The sequence below is a fragment of the Dendrobates tinctorius genome, unplaced genomic scaffold, assembly GCF_039654945.1.
Source record: "Dendrobates tinctorius isolate UK_male_01 unplaced genomic scaffold, ASM3965494v1 ptg000387l, whole genome shotgun sequence".
NCBI classification, from domain to species: domain Eukaryota; kingdom Metazoa; phylum Chordata; class Amphibia; order Anura; family Dendrobatidae; genus Dendrobates; species Dendrobates tinctorius.
This window is the reverse complement of record NW_027362053.1, coordinates 1,531,837-1,545,451: the sequence shown is the minus strand read 5'-3', so window position 1 is coordinate 1,545,451 and position 13,615 is coordinate 1,531,837. Positions and strand designations below refer to the sequence as shown.

The window sequence follows — 13,615 nt, the reverse complement described above, 5'->3', positions numbered from 1 at the left end:
GGACTGAACTGCGGTGACCTCAGCACCGTGAGAAAAAGTGAGTAGTGATCTTACAGACACTTCTCCATTATTAACCCATGGGCTTCATTTCACCAGAAAATACAAAGGTGACTTCAATACCACAAATATGAACCCCACTTGCCACCACCACAGGGTAACTGGGAAGAGCCGGGAAAAGTGCCAGAATTGGCGCATCTATTAAATGTTCCTTTTCTGGGCAGCTGCGGGCTGCTTTAGGATGGGGGGGGGGGGGCATTATCCATAGCCCCTTACCAGCCTGAGAATACCAGCCCCCAGTTGTCTGCTTTAGCAAGGCTGGTTGTCAAAAATGGGGGGACCCCACACCAATTTTTAAAATTATTTAAATAATTAAAAATATGGCGTGGGGACCCTTCTGATCTTGATAACTTGCCTTTTTGCAGCCCACAGCTGTCAGTTTTATCTGGCTGGTTATGAAAAATACAGGGGAAACCACGCTGGTATTTTTATTTATTTAGGCTATGTGCACATGTATGCAGAAAATTTCTGCAAAAAAACAGGACCCCTTCCCAGAAAACGCGCGTTTTTTGCCGCGCATCCCCAGACACATAGAAAATAGCCAGAAATGCGGAATTTACCGCAAAATTAATGAGCATGCTGCGTTTTTTACTGCAAAGCTTTTTTTCGCGGTAAAAAGTGCAAAATGCATTAAAATGAATGGGAAGCTTCTTTTAAACTTTTTTTGAGCTGATTTTTTGGTAAATTCGTGGGAAAAATGCAAAAAAAACCACTGTGTGTGAACACAGCCTTACAGTTAGGTCCATATATATTTGGACAGAGACATTTTTCTAGTTTTGGTTCTAGACATTACCACAATGAATTTTAAACAAAACAATTCAGATGCAGTTGAAGTTCAGACTTTCAACTTTCATTTGAGGGTATCCACATTAAATTTGGATGAAGGGTTTAGGAATTTCAGCTCCTTAACATGTGCCACCCTGTTTTTAAAGGGACCAAAAGTAATTGGACAGATTAAATAATTGTAAATAAAATGTTCATTTCTAGTACTTGGTTGAAAACCCTTTGTTGGCAATGACTGCCTGAAGTCTTGAACTCATGGACATCACTAGACGCTGTGTTTCCTCTTTTCTGATGCTCTGCCAGGCCTTCACTGCGGTGGTTTTCAGTTGCTGTTTGTTTGTGGGCCTTTCTGTCTGAAGTTTAGTCTTTAACAAGTGAAATGCATGCTCAATTGGGTTGAGATCAGGTGACTGACTTGGCCATTCAAGAATATTCCACTTCTTTGGTTTAATAAACTCCTGAGTTGCTTTGGCTTTATGTTTTGGGTCATTGGTCGTCGTTTCATACTACAGATGGACAATCAGTTTGGCTGCATTTGGCTGGATCTGAGCACACAGTATGGCTCTGAATACCTCAGAATTCATTCGGCTGCTTCTGTCCTGTATCACATCATCAATAAACACTAGTGACCCAGTGCCACTTGCAGCCATGCATGCCCAAGCCATCACACTGCCTCCACCGTGTTTTACTGATGATGTGGTATGCTTTGGATCATGAGCTGTACCACGCCTTCGCCATACTTTTCTCTTTCCTTCATTCTGGTAGAGGTTGATCTTTGTTTCATCTGTCCAAAGAATGTTCTTCCAGAACTGTGCTGGCTTTTTTAGATGTTTTTTTTTAGCAAAGTCCAGTCTAGCCTTTTTATTCTTGATGCTTATGAGTGGCTTGCACCGTGCAGTGAACCCTCTGTATTTATTTTCATGCAGTCTTCTCTTTATGGTAGATTTGGATATTGATACGCCTACCTCCTGGAGAGTGTTGGTCACTTGGTTGGCTGTTGTGAAGGAGTTTCTCTTCACCATTGAGATTATTCTTCGATCATCCACCACTGTTGTCTTCCGTGGGCGCCCAGGTCTTTTTGCATTGATGCGTTCACCAGTGCTTGCTTTCTTTCTCAGGATGTACCAAACTGTAGATTTTGCCACTCCTAATGTAGCAATTTCTCGGATGTTTTTTTTTCTGTTTTTGCAGCTTAAGGCTGGTTTCACATTAGCGCTTTTTAAGCGCACGCACGGCCGGGGGTAGCTCCGCCCCCGAGCCGGCTCTCTGCCCGGCGTGCCCGCCCCTTGCTTGTAGCGCCGCCTCCTAGCGCACAGCGGCGCCTGCGATCGGCGCACCCTATCTTTAGCATAGGGTGCGCAGATCGTGCGCAGGCCGTGCGCTAGTTGCGCTTTGACCTGCGCTGCGCACTTTTGACGGTGCGCCGTGCGCGCCAAGATCAGAAAAGTTTGATTTTGGCGCGCACGGCGCACCGTCAAAAGTGCGCAGCGCAGGTCAAAGCGCAACTAGCGCACGGCCTGCGCACGATCTGCGCACCCTATGCTAAAGATAGGGTGCGCCGATCGCAGGCGCCGCTGTGCGCTAGGAGGCGGCGCTACAAGCAAGGGGCGGGCACGCCGGGCAGAGAGCCGGCTCGGGGGCGGAGCTACCCCCGGCCGTGCGTGCGCTTAAAAAGCGCTAATGTGAAACCAGCCTAAGGATGGCTTGTTTCACCTGCATGGAGAGCTCCTTTGACCGCGTGTTTCCTTCACAGCAAAACCTTCCAAATGCAAGCACCACACCTCAAATCAACTCCAGGCCTTTTATCTGCTTAATTGAGAATGACATAACGAACGGATTGCCCACACCTGTCCATGAAATAGCCTTGGAGTCAATTGTCCAATTACTTTTGGTCCCTTTAAAAACAGGGTGGCACATGTTAAGGAGCTGAAACTCCTAAACCCTTCATCCAATTTTAATGTGGATACCCTCAAATGAAAGCTGAAAGTCTGAACTTCAACTGCATCTGAATTGTTTTGTTTAAAATTCATTGTGGTAATGTCTAGAATCAAAATTAGAAAAATGTTGTCTCTGTCCAAATATATATGGATCTAACTGTATAGCACAGGCGGTGGCTGAATACTCCCATTAGCCAGCGCCTGCTCTCGCTGTTATCAGTTGAATACAGCTCTCAACATTGCATTTGGAACGAACACTCCAACATTGCCTTACCTTCAGTGCACTTCAGCCTGATTTCTCCTGACATGGAAACCACACTTATCCCTTGATGACAAATCATGTAAATATACTATTAATGTCTAAGAGTCACTATCCCTTTAAAGTGAATGTGCACCTTTAAGGCCTGCCTCCAACCAGGGTTGGAAAGCTGAAGGTTCAGTGTACCCAACAGGCCACATCGCAGGCTCCCTAGGAAAGGAGAGAGAATACACTTATTGTAAAATGCCACGTTTCATTTAGGCACTTGTATCTATAAATGGTAAATCTGCATCTGCATTATTATATGCTGTAGACTTTCTGTATATTAGTCTTTGGCCTTTATCTGAATTTGTGCCTCTAGTAACATGTTATTCATTCTTATTTTTGTAGAGAACATGAGCATGTTGGGAACTAGACTCCTCTACAATGCTGTCAAGCGAGCAGGTATGGTTGTAATATCAATGTGTGACTTGGGTTACATTTCCACAATCTTTTTCCCTATGTTTAGCTTGTACGCCAAGAAAGCTCCCTACATACACACTCAATGTGTCCACAGGGATCTGTTGGCAGCCGGATGCCAAAGCGGTGTCTTTTTGGCTTCTATCAGGTACTTTTCAGTATAAACTTTTTTTCTTGTTTTGTTTTTAAAAGTTAACATTTAACCCCTTAATGACTGGAGCTTTTTTTAGATTTTTCGTTTTTCGCTCCCCTTCTTTCCAGAGCCATAACTTTTTATTTTTCTGTCAATATGGCCATGTGAGGGCTTATTTTTGCAGGACGAGTTGTACTTTTGAACGACACCGTTGGTTTTACCATGTCGTGTACTCGAAAACGGGAAAAAAATTCGAAGTGCCGTGAAATTGCAAAATAGTGCAATCGCACACTTGCTTTTTTGCTAGGTTCACTAAATGCTAAAACTGACCTGCCATTATGATTCTCCAGGTCATTACGAGTTCATAGACAGCAAACATGTCCAGGTTCTTTTTTATCTAAGTGGTGAAAAAATATTCCAAAGTTTGCCTTAAAAAGCGCCATTTTCCAAGACCCGTAGCATCTCCATTTTTTGTGATCTGGGACTGTGTGAGGGCTTATTTTTTGCGTGCCGGGCTGACGTTTTTAATGATACCACATTTGTGAAGATACGTTCTTTTGATTGGCCGTTATTGCATTTTAATGCAATGTCGCAGTGACCAAAAAACATAATTCTGGCGTTTTGATTTTTTTTTCTCGCTACGCCGTTTAGCGATCGGGTTAATCCTTTTTTTTATTGATAGATCGGGTGATTCTGAACATGGCGATACCTAATATGTGTATTTTTTTGTTGTTTTATTTTGATTGGGGCGAAAGGGGGGTGATTTAAACTTTAGTTTTTTTTATTTTTAAACTTTTTTTTTTTTTACTTTCGGCATGCTTCAATAGCCTCCATAGGAGGCTAGAAGCTGCCACACTTGATTGGCTCTGCTCAGATCGCCTATACAGTGCCTACAAGTAGTATTCAACCCCCTGCAGATTTAGCAGGTTTACACATTCGGAATTAACTTGGCATTGTGACATTTGGACTGTAGATCAGCCTGGAAGTGTGAAATGCACTGCAGCAAAAAAGAATGTTATTTCTTTGTTTAATTTTTTTTTAAATTGTGAAAAGTTTATTCAGAGGGTCATTTATTATTCAACCCCTCAAACCACCAGAATTCTGTTTGGTTCCCCTAAAGTATTAAGAAGTATTTCAGGCACAAAGAACAATGAGCTTCACATGTTTGGATTAATTATCTCTTTTTCCAGCCTTTTCTGACTATTTAAGACCCTCCCCAAACTTGTGAACAGCACTCATACATGGTCAACATGGGAAAGACAAAGGAGCATTCCAAGGCCATCAGAGACAAGATCGTGGAGGGTCACAAGGCTGGCAAGGGGTACAAAACCCTTTCCAAGGAGTTGGGCCTACCTGTCTCCACTGTTGGGAGCATCATCCGGAAGTGGAAGGCTTATGGAACTACTGTTAGCCTTCCACGGCCTGGACAGCCTTTGAAAGTTTCCTCCCGTGCCGAGGCCAGGCTTGTCCGAAGAGTCAAGGCTAACCCAAGGACAACAAGGAAGGAGCTCCGGGAAGATCTCATGGCAGTGGGGACATTGGTTTCAGTCAATACCATAAGTAACGTACTCCACCGCAATGGTCTCCGTTCCAGACGAGCCCGTAAGGTACCTTTACTTTCAAAGCGTCATGTCAAGGCTCGTCTACAGTTTGCTCATGATCACTTGGAGGACTCTGAGACAGACTGGTTCAAGGTTCTCTGGTCTGATGAGACCAAGATCGAGATCTTTGGTGCCAACCACACACGTGACGTTTGGAGACTGGATGGCACTGCATACGACCCCAAGAATACCATCCCTACAGTCAAGCATGGTGGTGGCAGCATCATGCTGTGGGGCTGTTTCTCAGCCAAGGGGCCTGGCCATCTGGTCCGCATCCATCCGAAGATGGATAGCACGGCCTACCTGGAGATTTTGGCCAAGAACCTCCGCTCCTCCATCAAGGATCTTAAGATGGGTCGTCATTTCATCTTCCAACAAGACAACGACCCAAAGCACACAGCCAAGAAAACCAAGGCCTGGTTCAAGAGGCAAAAAATCAAGGTGTTGGAGTGGCCTAGTCAGTCTCCTGACCTTAACCCAATTGAAAACTTGTGGAAGGAGCTCAAGATTAAAGTCCACATGAGACACCCAAAGAACCTAGATAACTTGGAGAAGATCTGCATGGAGGAGTGGGCCAAGATAACTCCAGAGACCTGTGCCGGCCTGATCAGGTCTTATAAAAGACGATTATTAGCTGTAATTACAAACAAGGGTTATTCCACAAAATATTTTAACCTAGGGGTTGAATAATAATTGACCCACACTTGTATGTTTAAAATTTATTAAAATTTAACTGAGCAACATAACTTTTTGGTTTGTAAGATTTATGCATCTGTTAATAAATCCTGCTCTTGTGTGAAGTTTGAAGGCTCTAACTTATTTGCATCTTATCAAACCCGCTAAATCTGCAGGGGGTTGAATACTACTTGTAGGCACTGTATATAGCAGAAATACAGCATTGCTATGAGCGCCGACCACAGGGTGGTCGTAGCAATCTGCCAGCAACAACCATAGAGGTCTCTATGAGATCTCTGGTTGTCACGGCAACACGTCGCTGACCCCCGACCACGTGACGGGGTCGGCGATGCGCTCATTTCCAGGTGGGCGCCGGAAGCGCTAGTTTAATGCCCGCTGTCAGCGTTTGATAGCGGGATTTAACTAGTTAATAGGCGTGGGTGGATCGCGATTATGCTCGCGCCTATTGCGGGCACATTGTTTATAACAGCTGACATGTTGCGGCTTTGAGGTGGGCTCACCGCCGGAGCCCACCTCAAAGCAGGGGACTGCGACCGCTGATGTACTATCCCATCAGTGGTCGGAAAGGGGTTAAAGTTATTTTTTTTAACCCCTTCCCAACATGCGCCGTACATATACTGCTGTGCGGGAGCAGCGTTCTTGCAGATAGCAGTGTATGTATAGCTGCACGATTGTGCGGCCTCACACAGAGCGCCGCGGCGATCGCGTACGCATGTCAACTCTGTGTGAGAATGACACCCCTCAGCAACGCCCACGATTTAACCCATCTGATGCCGCTGTCAGTAGTGACAGCGGCATAGATGAGCATCGCACAGGGAATGAATTCCCTTTGTGCTTCCATCAGGACAAACGCAATGCAATCGCGTTGTTCTGATGGTCTCCATGGAGACCTCTGGCCGTAAGATGTCACAAACACGTTTCCAGCAAGCTGTTGCCTACAATCCCATTAAGGCCTCATTCAGCGTCCATGTTTCCGTTGTTCATGTACATTTTCTCTCAGTGAATCTTTTTTCATTCATGAAAATTGCTGACTCGGATCCAAAACACTGACTATTGTCCGATTTATTTTGTATTTTTTGAACATTTGAAAAACTCTGGCGCATCTTTATGAGGCCTAGTTAGAATGTAATGTGACACTGCATTTGTAAAAATGATAACACTCGCTGTCAGATGCTGGTCACGTTTCCAATCGCTAGACGTACATGAGAACGGTGGATGGTTCACGCATAGTATTAGACCCTGTGTGTGCGGTGAAGCGTAGTAGTCGGGTGTTACAAGGTTAATACTGTCGTGTGCACTATGGTGGTTTTATAATATGACATTGGGCTACAAGTAGAATCTAAATACAGCTTCAGCACTGCTTACCATGGAAAAGCCTTGTCAGATGGGCCATCTGACCCTCCATGTTATGTCACACGATCATAGGAGCAGATTATTGGCTAATGGCCTGTAATCCAGCAAGACAGAATAAATACACACAGAAAACGCCTCCACATCTTGGAATAATTATCTGGTGAACTTGTAAATGGCTGCCATGTTTCATCACAGGTCATGCCACCCAACAAGTGGAGCAGATCATAATAAACATGACGTCCCATCACCCTGAATCCAGATGGTGGGGCTCTGTGTTCATTCTTTCAGCTGCCAGTCACTTAAGTGCTATTTCATCATCAAAATAGACACCCATTTTTTTCTCTTTATTTTACGTATGTTATGTCACAGAAGCTCGCCTACCCGTGACCTGCTAACTGCTACATAGCCAGACCAAGAATGACAGCTATTGCTATGGTTTACAAGAAAGATTCCCAATGCAAAATAGAAGCTTTGAATTTACTAGTAAAGCAGAAAAAAGATAAAGCCAAAGTACCTTCTGAGTCATGTAGCAGAGTTGTCTCTCCAGGGACAACAAAAGTGTACAGATGTTAGTAGATTTCTAAAGATGATGTGTACAGTACCTTGTAACATACAGGCAAAACAACAATTGTAATGTATACTACCTGTGAAGAGTCGGTGGATGGTCCTGGCCTCCCCAGTGAGTCTCATGCAGCACTGTCATATAGAAAGTACATGTGAACGGCCACATTCAGACAAGCTTTCATGTGCCACATTGTGCGTGGCCACATAGAATGATCGGGGAATCACGTCAGATTCCCCACACTGTCAAACTTTTGTAGACATTGTCTATTTGTATATACTACCCTTTCATTGTGAGTGATGCATTAATCCATTGTGATCCGTTTCTGATTTGCCTTTAATGCTACAAGGCGCCTTCAGTTCCGTGACCGATTGCCCTCCTGTGTGATTATATGACCGTAGTTTAGGGGGCAGTGTATGTGACAAAGTTTCCAGTACCCACTCCTGCCCTGATGGACTCTAGAATAGATGAGAGGAGCTGCTGCTTATGAGATGATCTGTACATAAAGGCTTCTCTAAACTGTCTCTTCTGTATACCGTTATTGTTACCTGACTTTTGGAGCCAGGGTGGTCACGGTTATCACACTTAACGTTGGAACATTTTCTTCCTTGTTTTTCTCTCAAGGTCCCTCATGTTCTCAGACACTGGTGAGACCTTTTGGCCTGGCACCCCAGCTGCATTCAATCAGTAAGTTACCGACCTGAATTCAGCTATATAGTCACACTTATCTGCAGATTGCATCTGCATTTATTAGGCTACATTCACTTTTCCAGTAATCATCCGTTAGAACGGATCCAGCAGCAATCCGTTCACAAAAAAGTGGTGCAGACACTACTTTTTTGTGCATTTTTGAAAAAAAACAAAAACTGATTTCCGCTAGATTCGCTTTTTAACATTGAAGTCCTTGGAAAACGGATCCGTTAAATGGATCACTTGAAAAGGATCTATTTTTTTGCTTACTGGATCCATTTCAAATGGAAGGAAGCGGATGGCTATTTAACGGATACGTTTTCCATAGACTGTTAAGAAAAAAAAACAGATCCAGCTGAAATCAGTTAAGTTTTTTTAAACAGAGAAAAGTTGTTTCTGCACAACTTTTTTGCTAACTAATTGCTGCTGGATCTGTTCAAACAGCTGATTATTGGACGTGTGAACAGAGCCTTAAAGAGTAAATGCACAGCTGCAGATTTTTAAGATGTACTGGCACCTTAACAAAAAATGTCTTGTTTACTAGAAACTTTTGCCCTTCCATGTGGATAGAATTTGTGAGGCTTGACAATGGTCTTACTGCTTGCCTTTAAGGGATTGTGTAGTTAATTTAAGTTTCATTGATTATCTACAAATATATATATAATATAAATTTTTTTTTTTAAACTTTTCTGTGAGTGGTCATATTACAAGCAAGCAATATTTTAGGCATTGTCTGTAAGTACAATACCCATCTGACCTCCCATCCTCCCATTGGTATCAGTAGCGGCATGCATCTAAGGCCAGTGTCACACGTCCGTTGAACACAATTCCTGGCCAGTGTTACCTGTTAGGCTGATATTAGTTAGCGGGTGGTGGCAGAGAAGAACATGTTGGCAGCAGCTTATCCCCAACGCCTCATGTAAGGACACAGGCATGTTGACCAGCAGCTACAGAAGGTATAAAGCCGCCACCTATTCTTTCTATCATACCTCTAGGCTGACAGCTGAGCAACAGCAAATCAAAAGCAGACGTCTATTTTTTCTGTACAAATTCGACTATTTTAAAGTTAGAATTTGTGTAGTAAAATCTAAGTTTTTTTTCTCTTTCATAAGAGTATGTAAATACCAGAGACGAAGAAACAAGCTTTAAGGCCGTGACGGACCGGGCGGCCCAAACATTGCTGTGGACAGAGCTGTTCAGAGGTGAGATGCAGTAATTATCTGTCATTGACTCTTTTTTGCTCTCGTTTGCAGTATTCTTAATTTCCTTAATTTTTCTTCCTTTTAGGACTAGGAATGACCTTAAGCTACTTGTTCCGGGAACCAGCCACTATCAATTATCCTTTTGAGAAAGGTCCCTTAAGTCCACGGTTTCGTGGTGAGCATGCGTTACGCAGGTACCCATCTGGAGAGGAGCGCTGCATTGCATGCAAGCTCTGTGAGGCCATCTGTCCTGCTCAGGTAATCGGGCGTGAGCCCTAATGACAATACTGTATATCCGAGTATTGAGAGTATGGGTCACCTTTCTGTACATGAGAAACTAGGTCTGAGCTGAAAAAGTAAATTAATGTATGCAAAGTGTAAATGCATATGAACACATGACCTTTACACAGAGAAAACAAAAAACAAATATCCTAAAATAAAAAAGGAAAAAATAAGTTGCAAAAATTGCATGAAGGTAGTAATAATAATAAGGGTATTTAGTAAACAGAATTTTGATCAAAAGAATGTACAAGCCATCCCGCCACGTCACGGCAACCCATGTGGGACAGTCCTAACTCTTGTATTTAACGCCTTTCCACTAGTCAAGTGACGTAAATGTGAACAAGGACCTAGGGACTGAACCACCAGTAATAGCATAGGCCAGACAGGATGGATTTTTCAACTCAGAAACAGGGCGGTCATACTCTTATATGCACAGAATGCACATTGAACTAAATGAGAAACTAGGTCTGAGCTGAAAAAGTAAATGTGTATGCAAAATGTAAATGCATATAAACACATGACCTTTACACAGAGAAAACCAAAAACAAATATTCTAAAATAAAACAGTAAAAAATAAATTGCAGAAATTGCATGAAGATAATAATAATAATAATAATAATAATAATAGTATTTAGTAAACAGAATTTTGATCAAAAGAATGTACAAACCATCCCGCCACGACACGGCAACCCTTGTGGGACAGTCCTAACTCTTGTATTTAACACCTTTCCACTAGTCAAGTGACGTAAATGTGAACAAGGACCGAGGGACTGAACCACCAGTAATAGCATAGGCCAGACAGGATGGATTTTCCAACTCTGAAACAGGGCGGTCACACCCTTATATACGCAGAATGCACATTGAACTAAATGAGAAACTAGGTCTGAGCTGAAAAAGTGCATGTCTGTTATAGTGAATTCCAGTACTTGTGAAATAGCAATTCTGAAGCCTCTTTTGTCGAATCTCGGTATAGTGCCATTCCTGACCCGGTCAGCAGTCAAGCAGCTAGTATCTGATTGTGTGAGAAAATGCCCCTTTTGCAACTTATTGATAGATTTCTAGGAGCAGTAACGGGCACGGCGCAATGCAGAGCTATCAAAAACAATGCTGCAAGGATTTACTGTAGCTAACAAGTCAGCATAGCTGAGAGAAACTAAAGGGTTTGTCATACTTTTGAATAATCTTTTTGATGACTGCTAAGAATGGTAAAATAGTCGCAAAAAAAATAAAAGTAATCACCTTTCTGATCTCACACCACTTTGATTCTGGCATTTACAGTTCCTGTCATCTCTACACCTTAAATTTAAGTAATGACATCTCAAAAAGGTCATGATCCCGCAGCAGCCAATCACTGCATGTGACAGGACGCAGCTGGGAATGCCAGTCCCGAACGTTTATTACCAAGCACAACATCTATGAAGTTTGACTGGGAGGGGAACCCCACAAACAAAACTATTCTAACATTGACTCTAAGGTAGAATAGTGACTAGAATACTTCGCACTTGTAGTGCAGTGTACTATGTAAGCAATCACATTCTCATGTTCCTTTGGGACACAGATTAAAATGGAGTTATAAAAAAAACATAATTTCACAATTTGAAGTATGGGTGAAAAGACTACACTTATTTGGTATCGAGTCTCTAAATTAAATTAATAGGATTTTTCATCAAAATTTTCATGTTTAACCGGACAAAGGATGTAATAGTGGCTGCAGAACTGAAAAAAGAACATATTTGTTTTTATTTTCTTGAAGGGGTTTACACACAAAATAATACATTTTAATTAAGAGATATTCCATTAATTAATAAATATTGCAATAATAATAACTTCCACAATTGTCGTTAAAAATGCTCCTGTGCTGAGATAATCTTATAAATGTGCCTCTGCTGTGTAATGGCTGTGTCTGACCGTACAGGGGCATGATCTGATCATACCACAGCTCCTGGGCAGGGGAGGACACAAGAGTATACTGACATTACACCGTGTGATCTCAGCTGATTCTCTTTTTGAGGTAAAACATTTTCCTGCCCTTTTTTAAGCAATGTTTTACCTCACAGAACGAATCAGCTGTGATCCCATGCTGCAATGTCTGTATACTCTCTTTAGTTTCCTCTCCAGGAGCTGTGGTATGATCAGACCATGTTCCTGCTCGGTGAGACACAGCCATTACCCAGTACACAGCAGGGGCACATTTATAAGATTGTCTCAGCACAGGAATATTTTATTCACACATCCAATGTGGAACTTATTAATATTCCAAAATCTATTGTTACAAATGTTGATTAAAATTAACTTTGTGCGTGGGAAAACCCCTTTAAATCAGCGTTTTCACTGGGGGAGGGATGTATATCTCCCTATAAGATGCTGAACAATCATAAGGGTGAAGAAGTACACACCCCAGTGAAAACTTTTTTTCTCCAAGTAGGTGTTAACTTTTTAGGTGCCAAATACTTTGATAATATCACCACAACGAAATATAACAACGATTCTTTGCCTCCACTATTAAATCATGTGCCTAGCTTAACATGAAAAATTTAGTGAAAGGGCCTCTTTAACAAGGCTGTGTTTTGTTCTTTTCTGTACCTCAAAAAAAAGGAAACTCCCCCATTCGACCCAGATGACTACAACTTGCCCTGGGAAAAAGTAGCCTTTATGCAACCATGCTGATGGAAAAATAAGAATGCTGGCTTTTGAAATGCAACATTGAGAGGGCTAATAAATTATTGTGTCATTAAGTGGCAAGGTTGGCTGTGTTCTTAAGGGGTTTATAAAGCTATCATTTTTTTATTTTGTCCTTAAAAGGCTATCACTATTGAGGCTGAACCCCGTACAGATGGAAGCCGTCGTACTACAAGATATGACATTGACATGACCAAGTGTATTTACTGTGGCTTTTGCCAGGAGGCATGCCCAGTGGATGCTATAGTGGAGGTGGGTGTTTCATAAGTTCATGCTGTGGATAGAGGGGCCGGAAGGAAGATTTTCACTTTCATAGCATGTGTGTCAGGTGTTTTGTTTTTTTACTACATGAAATCAAAGCTAGTGTGCTCATTGTTCTCCTTATGCACCATGAGGCACTCTACTGTGTGTCCACATTTATATTTGGTATTCGACTAAAGCCCCCGTTACACACTGCGATATCGCTAGCAATATCGCTGTAAAGTCACCGATTTTGTGACGTTACAGCGATATTACTACCGATATCGCTGCATGTGATACTTACCTCCGACCGGCTCCCCCGCTGGTTATCGCTGATCGCGCGAGAAGCTGCTGGACCATTCCTCGTCGTCCACTTCCTGCGGCGCTTCCTGTGGCGCCCACGAGCGACGCGTGGAGCCGGGCGGGAGGACGCAAGATCGCCGCGTCTGACAGGTAAGTAGCGATCCCCGTCCCCAGCGATGTCGCTAGTGAGATCTGCCTGAGTGGCAGCTCACTAGCGACCACCTAGCGATTCACCAGCGATCCTGACCGCGTCATATCGCTGGTCGGGATCGCTGGTGAGTCGCTAGGTGTAACGGTACCCTAAGTCATTCACCACCATAGAGGCTTGTAAAATATACCTCTTTCCACAATAAAGATACAGCACAGTAGGTCTTACCTG

General features: G+C 42.8%; 1 protein-coding gene across 2 annotated transcripts in view; it reads left to right on the top strand.

Moving 5' to 3' along the window:
• NDUFS8 (NADH:ubiquinone oxidoreductase core subunit S8) overlaps positions 1–13,615 on the top strand; it is a 50,167-nt gene that overhangs the window by 10,325 nt on the left and 26,227 nt on the right. For both annotated transcript variants that reach the window (XM_073563389.1, XM_073563388.1), the window contains exons 2-6: positions 3,427–3,480; positions 8,465–8,527; positions 9,643–9,732; positions 9,818–9,990; positions 12,817–12,945. In XM_073563389.1, the coding sequence (XP_073419490.1) occupies positions 3,432–3,480; positions 8,465–8,527; positions 9,643–9,732; positions 9,818–9,990; positions 12,817–12,945 (504 nt within the window). In that variant the 5' untranslated portion in view covers positions 3,427–3,431. The remainder of the gene's footprint in view (positions 1–3,426; positions 3,481–8,464; positions 8,528–9,642; positions 9,733–9,817; positions 9,991–12,816; positions 12,946–13,615) is intronic.